At 44.4% G+C, this 20066-nt stretch overlaps 1 protein-coding gene across 1 annotated transcript; it reads left to right on the forward strand.

Annotated features, from left to right (window-relative positions):
* The first annotated feature begins 1656 nt into the window (after positions 1–1656).
* On the forward strand, positions 1657–4427 carry S100z (S100 calcium binding protein Z). Its single transcript, XM_075977853.1, has 2 exons — positions 1657–1797; positions 4269–4427. The coding sequence occupies exons 1-2, from the start codon at positions 1657–1659 to the stop codon at positions 4425–4427; spliced, it is 300 nt and encodes a 99-aa protein (XP_075833968.1).
* The last annotated feature ends 15639 nt before the right edge of the window (positions 4428–20066 follow it).

The raw sequence follows: 20066 nt of genomic DNA on the forward strand, positions 1-20066 counted from the left end.
GGGGTGGAAAATGGCAGTGGGAGGCTGAGATGGCCCAAGCCATCTTCCCACAGTGGGAAGAGTGTAGGCCTTTTATTTGGATCCTAAACAAGTTTATGGGACTCCAGGAAAAAGGGGCCCAGATCATCTTGGGGATTAGCAGACATCTGGGCTAAAGGTTTAGGTTTAGAAATTATAGATGCGTCCAAGAATAGTCTGGGGTAACATTTCAGAGCTGGGGTGTGTCAGAGCATTCAAAATTGAGGAAACATGGCCACAAAGACTGGGGGCAGTTTTAGCAGGAAACTGAACCTCAAGGAGACACCAGCATTTAATACACTTCAGGAAAAATAGCAGTAAGATTTTCTTCAAGATAAGGTTCCTCTAGACACCACACCTGACTTTTTATGTGGCTGGTAGGGATCCAACTTGAGCCCTTGTGAGCCATTGCCCCAGCATCCTTTCCTTAAGGTTTATTTTATTTTATTTTTACCTGGGAATCCACCTACACATTTCTGCATACACAGCTTTTCTGTCATTCACAGATGGCAGGTAATGCATTCCTGTACTCAATAAGGCTAAAATCAGCGGTAACTGGACAAGCCAGGAAGACTCATGCTAAACCACCTTGTCACTAACAATGCCGTCCCCAGCAGTTTATTAAGCAGACGTAAGCTTGAGTATATGTGAGCATGCGTGTATGCGTGCACTCATACACACACACACACACACACACACACACACACAGAGAGAGAGAGAGAGAGAGAGAGAGAAGGTTTGAACCAGTATTTCTTCTTTGCTCCTTTTAGACTCTATCCTCGTCATCAACTTCCTAGCAATCTACTTCTACCCATATTCCCACAGCAGAACAGAGGGCTTTCCCATCGCACTCTGCTGACTTCCCTAAGGCCCGGCAGGCACCACCTTCCTCCATAGCCCTTGGGACAGCAGCACACACCTGTTGTTCTGCTGATTAAATAAACAGACGCAGAGGCCTCTTCAGTTGAGTCTCTTGTCTCCAATAATTGTCATTTGTTGGGAACAGGTGTGCCAAGTGGAAACTCAGCGACCAGAGCTCAGATTGTAACCGTGAGCACCTGTAGACAGCTGCCTCCTGCGGAACGGGTAGGAAGTAAGGGATTGTCTTTCTCTTTTGCTTTAGGTTTTCAATTCTGTGTTCTAACACGACTCTGGGTCCGTCTAGTTGCTAACCTATGAACCGCCAGAGGCACACAGATTGGAGGAGTGGGAACTGGGAAGGGGAAAACCCGTCTGAAAAGTTCTCATTCGCAGCTGGCTCTAAGATGCACGGAGCACTGTCTTTCTTTAGTGGACGCTCTAGGATGCACGGAGCACTGTCTTTAGTGGACACTCTAGGATGCACGGAGCATTGTCTTTAGTGGACGCTCTGGGATGCACGGAGCATTGTCTTTCTTTAGTGGACGCTCTGGGATGCACGGAGCACTGTCTTTAGTGGACGCTCTAGGATGCACGGAGCACTGTCTTTAGTGGACGCTCTAGGATGCACGGAGCACTGTCTTTAGTGAACGATTCCTACAGCTTAAGAACTGCCACGTATGTGTTCTGTTTTCAGGAAAGAGTTGACGTGTCTCCCTATCTGCTTTCTTCTCCCTGTTTTGGCTGCCTGCTGCAGGAGTGATCCGCTCTGCTGCCAGCATGCCCACCCAGCTGGAGATGGCCATGGACACGATGATTCGAATCTTCCACCGGTACTCCTGCAAAGAGGGGGACAGGTTCAAGCTCAACAAAGGAGAACTGAAGATGCTATTACAGCGGGAGCTCACAGAATTCCTCACGGTGAGCCCATTTTCCTGCCTCATTTGCTGGTGCACAGGTGGGCTATGGCTTTGGGGACAAGTGCTGTGTACATTATGCTTAGAACTTGTTTCAAGACCCTAAGTGCTGGGAAGAGCTCTGGAGATCTGTGTTTTTTTCATACACTGGCAGGGGCCGTTTTCCTCTCTGCTGTATAAAGTTCCAGGTACAGCTACCATTATTAAATATATAACGATAACCCTGGATATAACTAGCTATATATTTTATTGCTGTACTAGAATACCGAATATTGAATTTTAAAAAAACTCAATGTAGTTGTCAACACTTGGAGAACATAACTCTAGCAGTAAGGAAAATGGCTTCTGGGTACTTCTTTGTGTGTTTCAGAAGCACACACACACACACACACAATACATGTTGTTTATCTGAAATTAAAAATTTATTTATTTTTTATTTTTAAACTTTTATTATTAGTTTTTATTACATAAGTAATACTTGTTCATTGTAGAAAAATTAGAAAACACAGGAAAGAAAAAAGAAAAATAATCACCCATAATCCCACTACCCGTGGATAACGGCTATTAACATTGTAGTCTATGGCCTTCTAGCTTTCTTATGCATACACATATCTCTCTCTCTCTCTCTCTCTCTCTCTCTCTCACACACACACACACACACACAGATATGTTTATATGTGATTTTCTTTTTTACAAATATTGGATCATACTGTACATGCTGTTTTATAAATGTTTTTCATTTAATATAGATTGTCAATATCAGTGTTTATTCCCTGAAAAAATTATACAGATACTACATGCTCCTCGTGAAAAAGTCAGAAATCACAGATATGCAGAAGGAAAATATGATTGCTCCAAATCTCACCTCCCAGAGAGAAATGTTGGCATTCTGCAGGGAAACAGTCTTTCTGATTCTGTAACGTACACACGTGTAGGTGTGTTTGTAAGAGGAGAGTCTGTAACCTACACACACGTGTAGGTGTGCTTGTAAGAGGGTCACTCTAGAAAATCTCCTATTATTTCCTTTCTCTGTCTGACAACATAGACTGCAAATTTCAATAAATACACATGGTGAGCATTCTTAATTGGTACATGGTATGCACTGAAAAGACATAACATATTTTTTATTGAGCTATGTCTTTTTTTCTGTTCCTCTTCAACCCTCTACCGTGACCCCCACGCTCCCAGTTTACTCAGGAGATCTTGTCTTTTTCCTACTTTCTACTTCCCATGTATATTACATCTATGTAAGTCTCTCTTAGTGTCTACATTGTTGTCTAAGTTCTCTGGGATTGTGGTTTGTAGGCTGTTTTTCTTTGCTTTATGTTTAAAAACCATCTATGAGTGAGTACATGTGATAATTGTCTTTCTGTGTCTGGGTTACCTCACTCAAAATAATGTTCTCTAGCTCCATCCATTTTCCTGAAAAATTTAAGCTGCCGTTATTTTTTTCTGCTGTGTAGTACTCCATTGTAAATGTACCACATTTTCCTTATTCATTCCTCAGTTGAGGGGCATTTAGGTTGTTTCCAGGTTCTGGCTATGACAAACAAAGCTGCTATGAACATAGTTGAGCACATGTCCTTGTGGCACAATTGAGCATCCTTTGGATATATACCCAAAAGTGGTATTACTGGGTCTTGCAGAATGTTGTTTCCTAATTTTCTGAGAAATCACCACACTGACATCCAAAGGGGCTGTACCAGCTTGCATTCCCACCAGCAATGCAGAAGTGTTCCCTTTTCCCCACAACCTCTCCAGCATAAGCTGTCATCAGTGTTTTTGACCTTGGCCATTCTTACAGGTATAAGATGGAATCTCAGAGTTGTTTTGATTTGCATTGCTCTGATGAGTAAAGATGTTGAACATTTCCTTAAGTGTCTTTCAGCCATTTTAGATTCCTCTGTTGAGAATTCTCTGTTTAGGTCTGTACTCCACTTTTTAAAATTGGATTATGTGTTCTTTTGATGTTCAATTTCTTGAGTTCTTTGTATATTTTGGAGATCAGACTTCTGCCTGTGGAGTTAGTGAAGATCTTTTCCCATCTGTAGGTTGTCATTTTGTCTTGTTGACTATGTCCTTTGCTTTACAGAAACTTTTCAGTTTCAGGAGGTCCCATTTATTAATTGTTTCTCTCAGTGTCTGTGCTTCTGGGGTTATATTTAGGAAGTAGTTTCCTGTGCCAATACGTTCAAGTGTACTTCCCACTTTGTCTTCTATAAGGTTCGCTGGCTTATAAAGGTGGCTGGCTTTATATTGAGGTCTTTGATCCATTTGGACTTGAGTTTTGTGCATGCTGATAGATATGGATCTATTTTCATCCTTCTACATGTTGATATTTACTTATGCTAGCACCACTTGTTAAATATGCTTTCTTTTTTCCATTTGATAGTTTTGCTTCTTTGTCAAAAAACAGGTGTTCGAAGATGTGTGGATTGATATTCGGGTCTTCTATTTGGTTCTTTTTCTTTTCAGTGCCAAAAGGATCCCCAGTTGGTGGATAAGATAATGCAGGACCTGGACGCCAATAAGGACAACGAAGTGGATTTTAATGAATTTGTGGTCATGGTGGCAGCGCTGACAGTCGCTTGTAATGATTACTTTGTAGAGCAACTGAAGAAGAAAGGCAAATAAAGATGACTAGCAAGCTAATGAATGGCAGAAATAGATCCAGAGTTGTATACCTACTGTGAGCCTATAGTCTTCCCATTTATAGACTCAATGATATGACTTATCGACGTTCTATATGTACACTTACTAGCATTAATTAAGTTCTATTTACCTTGATGTGCTGACTTTACACAAAGATTCCAGATCCCGTGCCCTCTTTAAACTTTACTGATGTTATTAAAAAATGTTATGACTTATTTGCCAAATAGAGAGCACCCACAAATTTACTCACTTTTGAAATGAGACTCGAAGCTGATGAGTTTCCAAGATCTCATTCTTAAAATGTGTTTTGCAATTTCTCTGTCACTGAAGAGATGACTTGGCTCTCCCTGTAGTCTCCTAATTGTGCTTCAAATAAATAGCAGAAGCGGTGAAGGGTTGCCAGCAGAAAGACCGGTAAAGAGAAAGACTGACCTTCAGTAAGTTAGACTGGGGTGGGTGGATTCAGGACTAGGTGTTCAAGCTGTAAGAGCTGAATACAGCCAGTCTTAGGAGTGGTGTATAAATACCCTCCCACACCTCTGGGACTCAGTTAAGTTTTACACCGGATACCAGTCCCACAGCTTTCACTGGGGTTAAATGGCATGGGGCCTTGAGGAAACTTGCTCCCTTCCCTGTGTCTTACTATAGTTCTCCAACTTATTGGCTGCACCTAAAATAAATGACCTGAGCAAGAATCCTTGACTACAGGTCAGCTTCTGAAGATCTAAACTGTGACAGATAATTGGGAGACTTGGAAGAAAGGAAGTTGTCATTTGAAGTGAGGATTCAAGGTACCAGGGAAGGCGAGACTACAGAGAGCAATTGTGAAGGAGGCTCCGCTGTGTCCGGTGAAAGAGCATGGTGGCTCACCATGGCTCTCACCAGGATCCGGTGATGGAGGGGAAGGCATGCAAGGTGAAAGACCGTGGTGGCTCACTGTGGCTCATGCCAGGATCTGGTGATGGAGGGGAAGGCATGCAAGGTGAAAGAGCATGGTGCCTCACCACGGCTCACACCAGGATCCGGTGATGGAGGGGAAGGCATGCAAGGTGAAAGACCATGGTGGCTCACTGTGGCTCATGCCAGGATGTGGTGATGGAGGGGAAGGCATGCAAGGTGAAAGACCGTGGTGGCTCACCATGGCTCACACCAGGATCCGGTGATGGAGGGGAAGGCATGCTGTTGAAGTGTTTGGGGGGAGAGACTGACAAGATCTGTGAGAGTTGACAGGGCAGACTGTTGTTGGCCTGACTCACAGTCTGCCTTTCTCTACACTCCTGAACTCTGTTTATGCAGGGTGGCATGTGACCAGCGAAAAAGATGTGTTTCCCAATATGTTGTACAGCTAGGGGAGCCAAGCTTACCATACAACTTTGTTAAGAAAGGAAACCTGCAGCCTGCTAGGAATCTTGAGGAATGTTTTGCCATCTCCATGAGAGGTTTTAGGTCTTCCTCCTTCTACCTCTTAGTTCTGCTTCCTTTTTATTGTCTAGGTGAGGCTAGGGGTGGAGCATTGTCTATCCATCTGGTCCCGAAGGACGGTGGAGGACAAAGCCAGAAGGGTTTGTCTGCCCCCAATACAGCTTTCACCTTACAGGGAATCAGAGCTCATATATTCTGAGTCTAATGGGGGTGATCAAGGCCAGGGGGACAGAAGGAAGGGGGAGGGCAGGGTGCCTTGGAAGTTGGGGAAGATGCACCCAGCCCTGGGAAGAGGGTGAAATCACGAGGAGTGAGATGAGAAGGGAGGATGCTAGCTAGACTGTCAGGGCAGGGGTCATCATGACGTCAGTGATGCTGAACGGGCTCTGAGAAGGGAGCATGCTAGCTAGACTGTCAGGGCAGGGGTCATCATGACATCAGTGATGCTGAACGGGCTCATTTGGATCAGAAAAGGCCCAGGCCTCGGTCCACGGGTAATAGGTTCTCCATATATATTTCTGTAATAAACGCATGAAGGAATTTGCCAGCCACTGACATTCTAGATAGAAGACCCGCTGTTTCGTTTATGTAGAACAATGTTTTTGCCTTCCTCAAACCAGTTTTAAGCAGAGAGGTGCAAAGCACTCAAGAGAAAAATCTTCACCCTATCAGGCCCTCACTCTCTCTTAAAGGGGCAGGTAAAGTAAACAAAACTGAACATGTATTTTGGCTGTGTGTAGGTTCTTTCCTTTTTTTGTCTATTTTTCAAAATTGAAAATAAAAACTCCATGTAATAGAGGCTATTTTGTGGTGTCCCCCCCACAGCCCTGTTTTCTTATTTTAACTGACAGAGTCCCTAAGTTCTCTAGCTAAGGGTCCATTTATCCCTAGGGTGCCAGTGTCCTCCGCTCTCCACCCCAAGTTTACCCCAACTTTCTCCTCCCTAACATCCTGGCGTTGTCTGATTTCCTCCAGAGGGAATAAGACTCTGCACGAGTTATTGACTGTGTTCCTAAGTCACTCCTCCATGTAACCATTCAAAGATCTCCCCTTTCATCCCAGAGTCTAGAATGTTTCTACGAGCGAGCAGTACCTGTAAGTTTACAGAAACGCAGACCCTTTGGCTCCTCCCACACCTATGAAGGATGATCAAGTGTTCATGTGTCCGAAAACCAGAGTATCTGTGCTTACCAGGTAACTCCCAGTCACGTGTTGATCTGATGGATGGAAGCCATTCACTAAGTGGGTTTTTTTTAAAAAATTATGTAGCATATGTGTTTGTGTGTCTGCTTGTGAGGTCAGAGGACAACTTGCTGTAGTCGGTTCTCTCCGGCCATGAGGATCCTGGGGATCAGACTCAGGTCATCAGGCTTGCTCCTGAGCCATTTTGCTGTCCTAATCTGAGTTTTAAATAGCAGGATTTTGATATGATCTCAGTTTTGTTAAAAGAAATACATAAGAGCTGGTAAGATAGCTCAGATGGTAAAGGCACGCACACATGCATGCATGCACACATACACACATCACTGCATAAATGCAATGCTTGGTGGCATAAAGTTTTTAGACAGAAACATGGCACTATCAAAGAGAATTTTAAATTCCATGTGTTTTTTAATGCAATTTTTTAAGGCGCTGTAACATGAGTTTTGAAAGGAAATCTTAAGGAAATTTTCCAATACACATTGAACACATTGGAAGTGCATCAAAACAAAACTTGTGGGACATAGTTCAAGAACCCCTAAAAGGAACGTTTATACATTAAATCATTATGTCAGCGGCTTTGGACAGGGCTCAGTGCGTAAGGTGCTTGCCATGCAAGCATGAGAACCTGGGTTCGAATCCCCAGGGCCCATGGACTCAGCGATGTGCAATCAGTGATCTTTGGTGAGATGGCGGTAGGGATCCCAGAAGCCCATGGGCCAGATCGGCTAGTGTTTAAGTAGAAAACAAAAACAGACCCTGTCTCAAACAAGGAGGATGATAGACATGAACACCTGAGGTTACCCTCTGACCTCCACACGTATGCCATGGCATGTTGAGTGTCCACATTCATACCCACACCCTACATACACAGAGATTTAAAAAGATCATTACGTCAGAAAAAGAAAACTCTTAGATCAGTATTTCTTATAATTTCAAGTTTATATATTTATTTCAACTTTCAATAGAATTTCAAAGTATAACATACATGAAGAAATTCCAGCCTTACTTTAAAGAAGTATTTCTTTTATATGTATTTGTGTGTGCCCAAGAGTGTAATATGAACACCATGTGCATTCAGGAGCCTATGGGGTCAGAAAAATCATCAGTTTTCCCGGAGCAGGAGTTACAGAGGTTATGTGGGTGTTGGGACTTGAACCCAGGTCCCCTGCAAGAACAGTGAAAACTGCTGAGGCTTCTCTCTAGCCTGCCCAGCCTTAAGTTTATCTAGCATCTTTCAGATACTACTCACAGACAGAACATTCCTGAATGCCAAGCCTTGTTGTTTTACCAATGTGAGGCAGCCTACGTAAGTGCTGGCTACACAGCTCTACCATTACCGCTAGTTCAGAGAGCACAACAGAGGTACTAGAACAGGCTTTTGACTAGCTGATCTCCTAGAAGCCAGGAAAAGCTTAGGCCCAGACCATCAATTGGCTGAGTATTGAGGCTAAAGTTGACTCTTGTTGGGGACCATAGTCGACAAAAATACTCCTTGCCAGCATAGGGATGGGGGGGGGGATCAGAAAAAATTAAAGAGTATGTAGACACAAATAAAATAATAAAACAGAAACATAGGATAGTACTGGGCGTATTTACTGAAAACTGTGTTTAATTTTCCATACACTTTTATACCCCAATACAAGACAAAAGACTGCTTTAACATGATACAAAGGACAACCAGAACAGTTATTTGCTTCAATACTTTGAGATATCAAGTCATTAGCATTCTGTGGTGTAGGCAGTGAACCCAGCCTAGACCAAGTATCCTGAAGGTAGCCACTCCCAAGGTCAAACCTCTTATTTCCAAATAAGGAGAAATATGCTTGCTACACTGTTGACACTGGGCACTCACCGGGACCCTTCCTGGACGTCTGATTGCTTCCTGGTGTCACGCAGGACCGTCCCCACGCCCACCTGTGCTCCAGCAGGTCACGGATGCGGTGCACGTTGAGGTGGGACAACACTCAACCCTGGTTCTGGGCCTGGGCAGTTGCAGGATTAATCAGTCTGCCACCTTCACCACTAGGGTGAGCTCTCCAGCATTGCCCTGGCTGAGTCACCTCTTGAAGACATGGGCAGGAGCTGGAACAGTTCTCCTACTTTCGTGTCCTCAGGATCTGCTCTCCCACACCTACACCTTCAGGGCCAGCTCTACTGTGTTGCGGTGTGTGTGTGTGTGTGTGTGTAGGGGCTATAGGTGATAAGGGACAAAGACAGCTCTCCTGGGCCAGCCTTCCCACCTGAGGGGGGAGCATTCCCCCTTCCTGCCCACACCCTACATGACAGACGAGTGCTGGGTACAGCTCTCCTACCTGCCTCAGGCATTGATGGGTGGGGGAAAACTCCCCCTGCCTTGGGCAGCACACGTTTTAATCTCAGTATTTGAGAGACAGAGACAGGTTAGTTTCCATGAATTTGAGTCCAGTCTGGTCTACATAGTAAGTTCGAGGCTAGCTGGGGCTACACAGTAAGAGCCTGTTTCAAACAGATAAACAAACAAACAAACAAAAAACAACGGAGAAAAAAAACAAACCCAAATCTACTGTTAGACCTCATCCCCACTGAGCCTCCAGGCCCAGCATAGTGAGATGTGGTTTACTACAGTGCAATGCACCCAGGTTCTAAGAAAATGCCTGCCACCTTCCAGGAAAGGCTGTATATCTCTCTAGCTGTACTGGAATGCTCCTCACTCTAAATGCAACCTAGAAACAACCAGCAGGAGAATGCCAATTACCATAAATGTGTCCAGTTTAAATGCTACCATCATCAGCATGGAACACCTACACAGTTGGCTGGAGTTCCTTGGCTGTGTGGGCCTGTGATGACAGGAAGTTCCCGGAGCTCCTGAAGGGCTAAGTAGAGTGGAGAGCACCCAGGAAGCCTCGCTCACGGGAGGGGGTCTGACGGGAATAGCACTGACTGCTAAGCAGTGTCAGGAGGGGCAGCCCTTAGGGTGAGCCTTGGGAACTACTGATTGGCAAGAAGGGAGCCCAGAGAGCCTGGATCTGCAGCAACCCAGGGAAGGAACGAAGCTAGAGGGCTGTGTGAAGTCGTCAACGTGCTGATCTTATTATGAAATCTGCAACTTTAACAGGGAAGAAAATCTTTTACAATTACTCATTGTAGGCGTGAGTGAAGGAAAACCCAGTGTCACTTACACCCGCTGTCGTGACTGTCTCCACCAGAGTTCTCTCAGCTCATGGGGCTAATATCCATGTTTCCGAAAAATAAAGTTGCCTCAAGCACTTTTTGTACTCTCTTTCAACTAAATAAGTAATATATTCAACTCAATAAATAATATATATTACTTATTATATATAAGATAAGTTATATATATATACATATATATACATACACACACACACACACACACACACACACACACACACATATATATATATATATATATTACTGGATGGTTTTATATCAACTTGACACAAGCTAAGGTCATCTGAGAGGAGGGACCCTTAAGAAAATGCCTCCATAAGATTGGGCTGTAAGCAAGCCAATAGGACATTTTCTCAGTTAGTGATTGATGGGGAGGGCCCAGCCCATGTAAGTGGTGCCACCTCTGGACAAGTGGCCCTGGGTTCTATGAGAAAGCAGGTTGAGCAGCCAGTAAGCAGCATCCCTCCTTGGCCTCTGAATCAGATCCTGCCTCCAGGTTCCTGCCCGTTTGAGTTCCTGTCCTGACTTCGATTATGAACAGTGATGTGGAAGCAAAAGACAAATAAACCCTTTCTCACCAACCTGTGTTTTGGTCATGGTATTTCATCACAGCAATAGAAACTCTAACACACACACACACATACACACATAATACATACCTGATTAGTTTTTAAAAGATATATAATAAAGTATTTACTCAATTTTTAATTGCAGAGATTAGTTCTAATATTTATTTATTGTTTTTGTTTTTTCTGGTGACAGTTTTTTTTAATATTTGAAGACAAAACCAACCTCCTCCAAAAGTAACTTCTCCCAAACAAACAAACAAACAAACAAGCTAACTACCTAACTAAAACAGATTAAATAAAATTTATAGTGTCTGTATGTGCAATTAAATATTGTGTCTGTTACTGAAGCACAAACCTCAAATAAACAATATGCAATGTTCTTCGGATGGAGGGGGCTCAAGTTTTAGCCGTGTGGGGTTTAGGAGGCAATATGGGAGAAAGGAAAGAATAGGGGTATCTATTTTTCTTAAGTCCACTGTATAAATATATTCATGAAGATCAGAAGAGAAAAGGGAGCTTGGGACAGTGGAAAAAAGGAGAGCAGGGGGAACAGGTAACACTCTCAGTTCTACTCGAGCAAAATATACGAAAGAAATTAATTTCATGGTGAGAGAAGAGATTTTTAAAAAATCCGACAAGAATGGGAAGGCGAAGGAAAAGAGAAGGGGACCAGTAAGAGAAAGGGGGCAAAGGAAAAGAGAAGGGGACCAGTAAGAGAAAGGGGGCAAAGGAGTAGAAAGGACTCGGGCTCTAGGTTGAGACCCCATTTGCTTCTCCCTTCAGCCATGACGAAGTAGCCTCCAGTCTGCCAGCTTCTCCTTACTAAGCCGGCCCAGTGTTTCTGCCTTTGCTCCTTCTTCTGGCCCCCATGCCTGCAGGACCAGTCCTTACCATCCTCCGTTATTAGGGAGCTGCTCGAACCTTGGCACTGTACAGGAGGACAGTGTGGACACCAGGAGGCAGGGACAAAAGGCTGAATGGGCTGGGCACATTTTATTCTCTCTCTGCCTTTGCAGTAAGTCTACCCAGGGCTTCCGTGTCAAAGGAGGAGGCAGACACTGCATGCAGAAGCCTTCATTCTCTCCACTTACCCAGTAACAGCAGGGTGAGCTCACCACCTTTGTCCTCACCTCCCTGTCGTTCTGACTGTCCTCACCTCCCTGTCCTTCTGAGGCTGAGTCACCCCACTCTCTGTTACATTTACGAGGTTCTCAACTCTCCAAATCCCACAATACCTGTAAAGCCCTGGCCATCTGGTCCTTATTCATCTTTCCTCTCTCCACTTGCACGATGCCTCCACTCTCACCAGACTGCAGATGCTGTCCCTTTTCCGGGGACCTAGATGTTCGTGGAGAAAGCCACTTGTGCCCTCTCTGTGTCCCAGGCCCCATATAGCTGACTCTTTCTCATCCTCAGTCAGATGTTACCTCCTCAGAGAGGTTCTTCTGACCCTTTTTCTAATGGACTCTTCCCCCAGTCACCCTCAGTTGGATTTCCAGGTTTTAGCTTCAAACTTGCGGGGTCCATAATTATCTGGTTTATGTGTTAGGTCACTAAGTGTCTGTCTTACCAGACCTTAAGCTCCAGAAGATCCGGCCGGAGCCTACTTCACGTAACATTGCTTGACGCCGTCTAGAACAGTACCTGCAACGGTCAACACTCAGAATTGTTTTGCGAAGTCTCACCAGGTCAGGAAAGAGTCAATAAATCTAAGGGGAAATACTTAATGCCCCCATTTTACCTACAAGGAAACTCAGGCCCAGATGGTTTTTGAGCAAATTTCACAAAAATTCTATACCTAATATATGGAAAAACCCCATTAAGGCCGAGACCTGGCTTTGCTTTAGACTTGAGACAGGGTGAGGGATGAGCCCGGCACACCCACTGTCACTGAGCATGCGCCCACTGTGCTGCCGCCTCTTCTGTTGACTTCAAGGACCCGAGTGAGACGGCTTCTGCTTGGAAACAGAGTCAAGATCATGGTCTCTGTTAAACAAGAGTTCTCTGTAAACTAGAGATGTGGGATCTAGTTGCAAAGGAAATAAGGACCACAATTGGTTATCGATACTCTGTAAAAGATAACTGACATTTCATACCCAGTTGGGGCACTCTGGCCCTCAGCAGCCTGTGTCCTCTCCCGTGTTAGAATTACTTGCTTGGCTGGCTTTTCTGTCACCTGCGCTGTTGGAGTCTGAGCCACAGCAGGAAGAGCAGAGCAGTCAACCTGGTCATGGGTGAGACAGAATGAACATTATCGGGGTCTGGAATGTGGACCAAGGGCTTCTAGCTCAGTGGTTCTCAGCCAGGGGGAAATGACCATCAGAAAACATAGATACTTGTATTACATATAACAGTAGCAGAATTACAGTTACGAAGTAGCAACAAAAATAATCTTTTGGCTGGGAGTCACCACAGCATGAGGAACTGTACTAAAGGGTCACAGCGTGAGGAAGGTTGAGAACCACTGCTTTACAGGGAGGTGGTAGTTTTTACAGGAGTTTTACAAGCAGACAGGAGAGTGAAGACAGACGTTTATCAGATCACCTGGCCTGCCTTCAGCTGGACTCCCTTTAGATCAGGCTAGCCAGAGTGCACCATTCTGCTAGTAATTTCCTATCTACTGACAACCCTTCTGCTGCTGAAGATAACAGGGCATAGGGATTGCTCAGGCAGCTGTAAGGTACAGACGGAAACCCTTACAGTCAACAGTTCTGATTCCTGATCATTGCCAGAAGCCAGAAACGTCCTTGTCTAGGAGCTGTGGCTCCTAGTCTGCTTTCCTGAGGTTCTTCTCCTTTACACAATCTATGTGACAGTACTGCCTGCCTGCTAACTGAGAGGATTCGACCAACACTGAGGTGTGTGAGCTGGGAGGTGGTGACACACGCCTTTGATCCCAGCACTTGGAAGACAGAAGCAGGCAGATTTCTGAGTCCAAGGCCATCCTGGTCTAAAGAGCGAGTTCCAGGACAGTCAGAGCTACACAGAGAGACCCTGTCTTGAGAAAAACAAAACAAAAACTGAAACACCTCATGGGCAGGTGAGCTACGCTAACTTGCTCACTCCCAGATCCCAACCCAGTAAAGGCCTTCCTAACCCCTAGACGGGGACCCTGGAAAGCCACCCATTTCTTGGGATGCACTCTTGCTTTCTCTTCATGAACTATAATGAACTCCCTAAATGATATGGGAGTGTCATATATCAATCTGTTGATTTCATTGGTTAAGCAATAAAGAAACTGCTTGGCCCTGATAGGTTAAAATATAGGTGGGAGGAGTAAACAGAACAGAATGCTGGGAGGAAGAGGAAGTGAGCTCAGACTCGACAGCTCTGCTCTCTGGAGGAGAGACGCCATAGTCCCCTCTCCCGGGTAGACATGATAGCTCTGCTCTCTGAGGCACACACGATGAAGCTCCAACCCAGGATGGACATAGGCTAGAATCTTCCCGGTAAGCGCACCTAGCGGTGCTACACAGGTGATTAGAAATGGGCTGAATTAATATGTGAGAATTAGCTTAGAAGAGGCTAGATAGAAATGGGCCAAGCAGTGTTTAAAAGAATACAATTTGTGTGTTGTTATTTAGGAGCATAAGCTAGCCAGGTGGCCAGGATGCCAGGGACGCAGCCCACTGCTCCTATTACTACACCTAAAAACTCACCCTCTGCCCTGTTCATGAAATTCATTCTTGGAGCTCACAAGACAGATACCCAGAAGCCACTGTCCTGAGGCGGTTTTGGTGGCCTTTGACTTTCTGGGACCCTAGTTACCCAAGTTATGTTTGCTAAAGTGAAAATACTTGTTCTGTAGTCAAGAACCCCACTTCCCTGTGGGCTATCATGGGCTATAGACTTCCCACTTTTCGGTGCTGTGTTTGAAGCTGAGCTTGAATTTGGGGTTCCCTTACTCCAAAACCCCATCATTATCTTTCCTCTAGAATAAAGCCTTCTTTACTGCTTTAGCAAGTCACGAGTGACTCTTTTGATTGACATGCCCGCAGCTCTTTATCACACTGTCTGTCTCATTTCCATGGGAAGACACACAAATCTCATTATGTATGTTTAGGGGCCACACAATCTTAGGTTCCACTGTTAGGGCAGATGGCCATGGGACCAATCCCTCTTGCTAAGGCTGCAACAGGAAGTTCTTTATGAGTTCTATGCCCTTTGAGACACTGCTGCCCAACTCTGAAGTTGGTCATCTGGGGCTATTTTACCTTCAGTTCATGGCTCTGTTTAATACCACGGAGTCTGTTCTATTGATCTTTGGGTATGACTCACTGCTGCTGTTTTGGAGAAACTGACCATTATGTCTGGAGTGTAGAATAAAGAGAGGTTCATGGTGTTTATGGTCCTATGATTTCTTGCCATATTACCATTCTGGGAGATGGTTTGGGAGCTCAGAGGAGAGGATATTTTTAAAATACAACCCATCCCACTTTTTTTTGACAAGAAGTCAGTTGTGGAGCATGCTCAGAAGAGGCTGCCTGGGCTCCGAGCATTCTCTGAGGAAGGTTGCAGGCAGAAGAATTGGGAAGAGGTCTGAACACTTACAGAACTGCAGAAAAGCAAAGAAAGCTGGCGGCCAGATTAAGCGAACTCATCTGGGACTCCCGAGTGATCCTTTGCCACCTGTGATGGAGAAACAGTTATAGACTTAATTCTGTTCCATCTGCAATGGAGAAACAGTTACAGATTCAATCTCGTTGGTGTGTTTTCTGCTTGCCATAGTAATTTATGGGAGAGGCATTCGCTCATTGTTTTAAAAATAAACATACTTTAAGAAGTTTATCCTGAATAGCGTAAACACAGTAGAGCAGGCAATTCATTTACTGTTGGTTATATTTTTGCAGTCCTATTTTTGACACACAAACCTATCTTTGCACGTATAACAATGTACTGCTAATGATGGATATATTCTGAGAAATGGGTCATGAGATGACTTCCAGCATTGCATGACCATCCCAGAATCTACTTGCAGGAGCAGACTCTATTATTAGGCAGCTAGGTAGGTTTATGGGACCTCCATTGTACAGTCTGCCGCTGGCTCACTCGTTATGTGGCATATGACTATATTATGTGCATTTGTGGTTTGGGGACAGAATAAGGAAGCTGTTTTAAAGTCTTTTTGTTTTTTGTTCTTCCAGGCAAGCACTCTACCACTGAGCTAAACCCTTAGCTTCACAGTGTTAACTCTTAGATTTGAAGCCTATGGTTGGACTAGCAGCAAGAAATAAGACCACAGTCTTTGCTTCTCGAAGAGATGGTGATATTCTGTGATGAGTGGGTTGAGGGTGTTGGAAAGCCTTCCAAACCATGCTGATGCCTTAATTTAGATGACACCATTCCTTCCCCATTCTCTCTCTCTCTCTCTCTCTCTCTCTCTCTCTCTCTCTCTTTCTTTCTCAGACAGAGTTTCTCTGTGAAACAGTCCTGGTTGTCCTAGAACTCGCTTTGTAAACCAGGCTGGCCTCAAACTCACAGACTTTGCCTGCCTCTGCCTCCCAGAGGGAGCGCTGAGATTAAGGGCACCACCACTGCCCTGTTCCTTCTCCATTCTTAAGAGAGACAGTCTCTTTGGCCAGAAGCCAGGCTTGTTTATTTATGTTGAGTCTGTCTCTCTAGACAAAGGCCAGAGCTAGTGTCTGTAGAATTCTGTTTTTTACTAGTAGATATCCAACCTTTAGCATATTATCTCACTTAATCTTCCCAACAGCTCAAGAAAGTAATCATTTATATTTCATAAACTATCCCCCAATACACATTGGTGAATAAATGTACCCTGAACTGAACAACAGAAAAAAAAAAAGTCGGGGCAGGGTGGCTTAGTTAACCCGGGCTGCTATAACAGATGTCCGCAGGCTAGATGACTTTGGCAGCAGACCAGAATGGAGGCTCCTTTCTCCCTGTTCCGGAGGCTGACAAATCTGGGACCAAGGTGCTCTCTCATGCAGTTGCTGCAGTGGGCTCTGCTCCTGGCTTGTAGACAGAAGTCTTCACAAAACTCTGTGTGTGTCTGTGTGTGTGTGTGTGTGTCTGTGTGTGTCTGTGTGTGTGTGTGTGTGTGTGTGTGTGTGTGTGTGAGAGAGAGAGAGAGAGAGAGAGAGAGAGAGAGAGAGAGAGAGAGAGAGGTGGAGAGAATGGATAGACACACAGAGAGACAGTGACCGAGAGCAGGAGGGGCATAGAGACCGAGGGAGAGAGGAAGAGAGACACAGACAGACACACATGCAATCACACACAGAGAGTCAGAGATAGAGAGACAGATGAGGGTGCTCTGGTCTTTTTCTCTTCTTATAGAGCATTCTGTGGTTGACATTTGGCAGAGATGAAGTGCTATAGAAAGAACCAGAAAGGTAAAGAATCTGAGGACCACAGAGTTAAGGCTTTCTGGAGGATGATGGGCACTGGAATATCCTGAGGAGGGTCTTAAGAAGAAGGTGAGGAGGGGCTGGAGAGATGGCTCAGTGGTTAAGAGCATTGCCTGCTCTTCCAAAGGTCCTGAGTTCAATTCCCAGCAACCATATGGTGGCTCACAACCATCTGTAATGAGATCTGGTGCCCTCTTCTGGCCTGCAGGCATACATGCAAACAGAATACTGTATACATACATACATACATAAATAAATAAATAAATAAATAAAAAAGGAAAAAAAAAAAGAAGGTGAGGAGTGGACGCACCTCTGTGGATGGGTGTGTGCTCAGCCTACATGTGGCCCTGCATGGAATTCTCAGAATGACAGACAAAGAGCAAGACAAAATGATAAGATTACGATTAAGTCATCTTATTGGAAAGAACATTTTTCTTCCTCCCTCCCCGTCTTCCCCTTTCCTCCCTTTTTTCTCCTTCCTTCCCATCTTTCTTCCCTCCCTCCTTTTCTCCCTTGTTGGGGACCAGCCTTGACAAAAATACCACTCACTGGGGTAGGGAGTTGGAATTTAGAAATATTAGTAAAGAATATAAAGACAAGAATAAAAATAATAAAACAGAAACATATAGAATCATACCGGGAAGGAGTTCCAGTGAGTACTGAAATCACCCACGTTTAATTTTCAACTGCTTAAAATACTCCTGACCCCAAAAGGTAGGAGTAAGACAAAAAACTGCATTAACAAGATTCAAGGAAATGAACAGGCCAGTTGAAGGTCACAGGCTATGTTCATAGTTAAACACTCTGTTGCCAGAACAAAACAAGTCGAGCTCCCTTCCTAGACTAAAACATTCTGTAGGCAAACCACTCCCTAGGTGTTGGATCCTTAGACTTTTGTTTGAGTTAGAAACAGATCTACTTCTCTATTCCTAAACTATAAGGGCTGGATATTAGCCACACCTGTTGACAATAACCTTGAGAGAGCAGAACTCTCGGACCTAAATCTAGTTGGACCTTTGTTGTGAAACACAATAACCTTGAAGGAAGGGAGGTAAGTTCCAACTCTCTGACCTTTGGTCAAGGTGGAAATAGGCTCACATTTTTGGGCCTCCATATTTCTTTCCTCTTCCCCTTCCCTCCTTCCCTCCTTCCTTTTCTTTCTGGCTTCACTCCTCTCTTCCTTTCCCTTCCTTTCCCTTCCCTTCCCTTCCCTTCCCTTCTCTTCTTTCTTGTCCTCCTTCCTTCCTTTTTTCTTTTTTTTTCCATCCTTCCTTTCTTCCTTCCATCTTTTCTGACGGGACCTCACTATGTAGCCCAGACTGGCCTTAAACTTATGATCCTCTTGTCTCTTCCTCCAGAATGCTGAAACTTTGCTTTTAGTTTCTTCCTCTGGCATGTTAGTTAAATCACAGAATATAAACTATGACACATTACACATCCAGACACGGACACAGAAGAGAGATACAGTTCCACAGGATGCCGATTGCTTTAAAGGTCAGTTGTATTGCGTCTTCATCTTTTAGAACAACAAACTGTAAATTCAAGTGTTTACTGTTAGCTCCTCTCCTTTGGCTCTCCACTCAAATGATCCGAGATTCGCCATTGTTTTTCACTGGCATCTGTTAGAACTGCAGTTATTTAGCCATTCCATGGACACAGTCTAAGGTAAGTTGGTCAAGTTGAAAGGTAAGGGCTTTGCCAAACTTCCTCTGAACATTGACGCATATGATTTTTACGTTCTTATAGTAAGAAGGCAGAAGTAAGAATAGCTGCCTGTTGTGGTGGCTCACGCCTCAAATCCTAACCCTGGGGAGGCTGAGGCAGGAGGATTACCATAAGTTCAAGTCCAACCTGGATGACAGAGTAAGACCTTTTTTCAAAAAGCAAAGCAAACAACTGGAAGAAGCAGAGAATCCTTTGGAACTCCAGCTAGGAAAATGCTGCCCAGGGTCCTCCGCAAGCCACAGATGAAAGACTCCATCATCCCACTTTCCAAAGAAAAACTATTTGTTCATTCATTGACATTCAAGAACACAAAAGCGTATGAAACCAGACTTATAATTTTTTCTGCTTGCCTTTGGGGAGAGAGATTAAAGACAGGAAACCAAGAGCAGAAAGGCCTTTAATAAAGCCCTTGTAACATTTAAAACTAAACAAAGCAGTGAGGCACCAGTGGGAGCCAAAACTAATTAGAAACCAAAATGAGACTTACTTATCAATGCAGAATTAAATCCCATAGAAAACAAAGAAGAACTTTTGTAATAAATTTAATTGCGTGGAATAATGCTTGCCCTTGCTATTTGCAACTGTGGATTTCCCCCTTTCTTTCTTTTCTTAAAATAAAGATTGTTTAAGGATATACTCCCAGAAAAGGCGTGCCATGTTCTAAGCTCTGTGTACGGTTGTTGGAATGATTTGAAGGAGCAGGTGATGGGCTTCTTCAGAGCTATGGAGAAGCCAGGCCAGGCACCTGACGTCAGGCTGGGTCCCCAGGGTGAAGCTTCCCAAGCCTGTTCACTACAGTTGCTAGGCTGAGTCCAGCCTCACTCAGTGCAACCCCTGTGTGGAGTCTCCACTGATGTCAGGAGCAGCAGAGCAGTGGAGAATACTAGAGAGAAAGGCAGTTTGTTTTTCTAGAAACAGTTATAGAATTGAATGGGATGGGGGGGGCGATGTAAATGTTCCTTGAGGAAGTCTCTAGCCAAGCAGGATGGTTCATGTCTTTAACCCCAGTACTCTGGAGCTGTGGGGTGGGTAGGATGAGTAGAGAGGCTGGCAGCTCTTTGTGAGTTCAAGGCCAGCCTGGTCTACCTAGTGAGTTCCAGGACAGCGAGGGCTACATAGAGAGACCCTGTCTCAAAAAAACAAAACAAACAAAAGAAGAATAAGTC

Source organism: Microtus pennsylvanicus, chromosome 6 (genome assembly GCF_037038515.1).
Source record: "Microtus pennsylvanicus isolate mMicPen1 chromosome 6, mMicPen1.hap1, whole genome shotgun sequence".
Classification (NCBI taxonomy): domain Eukaryota; kingdom Metazoa; phylum Chordata; class Mammalia; order Rodentia; family Cricetidae; genus Microtus; species Microtus pennsylvanicus.

Bases quoted from the DNA above. Each gene is read 5' to 3' on its own strand.
- S100z (XM_075977853.1), top strand. From the start codon at position 1,657: ATGCCCACCCAGCTGGAGATGGCCATGGACACGATGATTCGAATCTTC. The intron at 1,798-4,268 runs GTGAGCCCATTT...TTTTCTTTTCAG, and splicing joins AGCTCACAGAATTCCTCACG to TGCCAAAAGGATCCCCAGTT.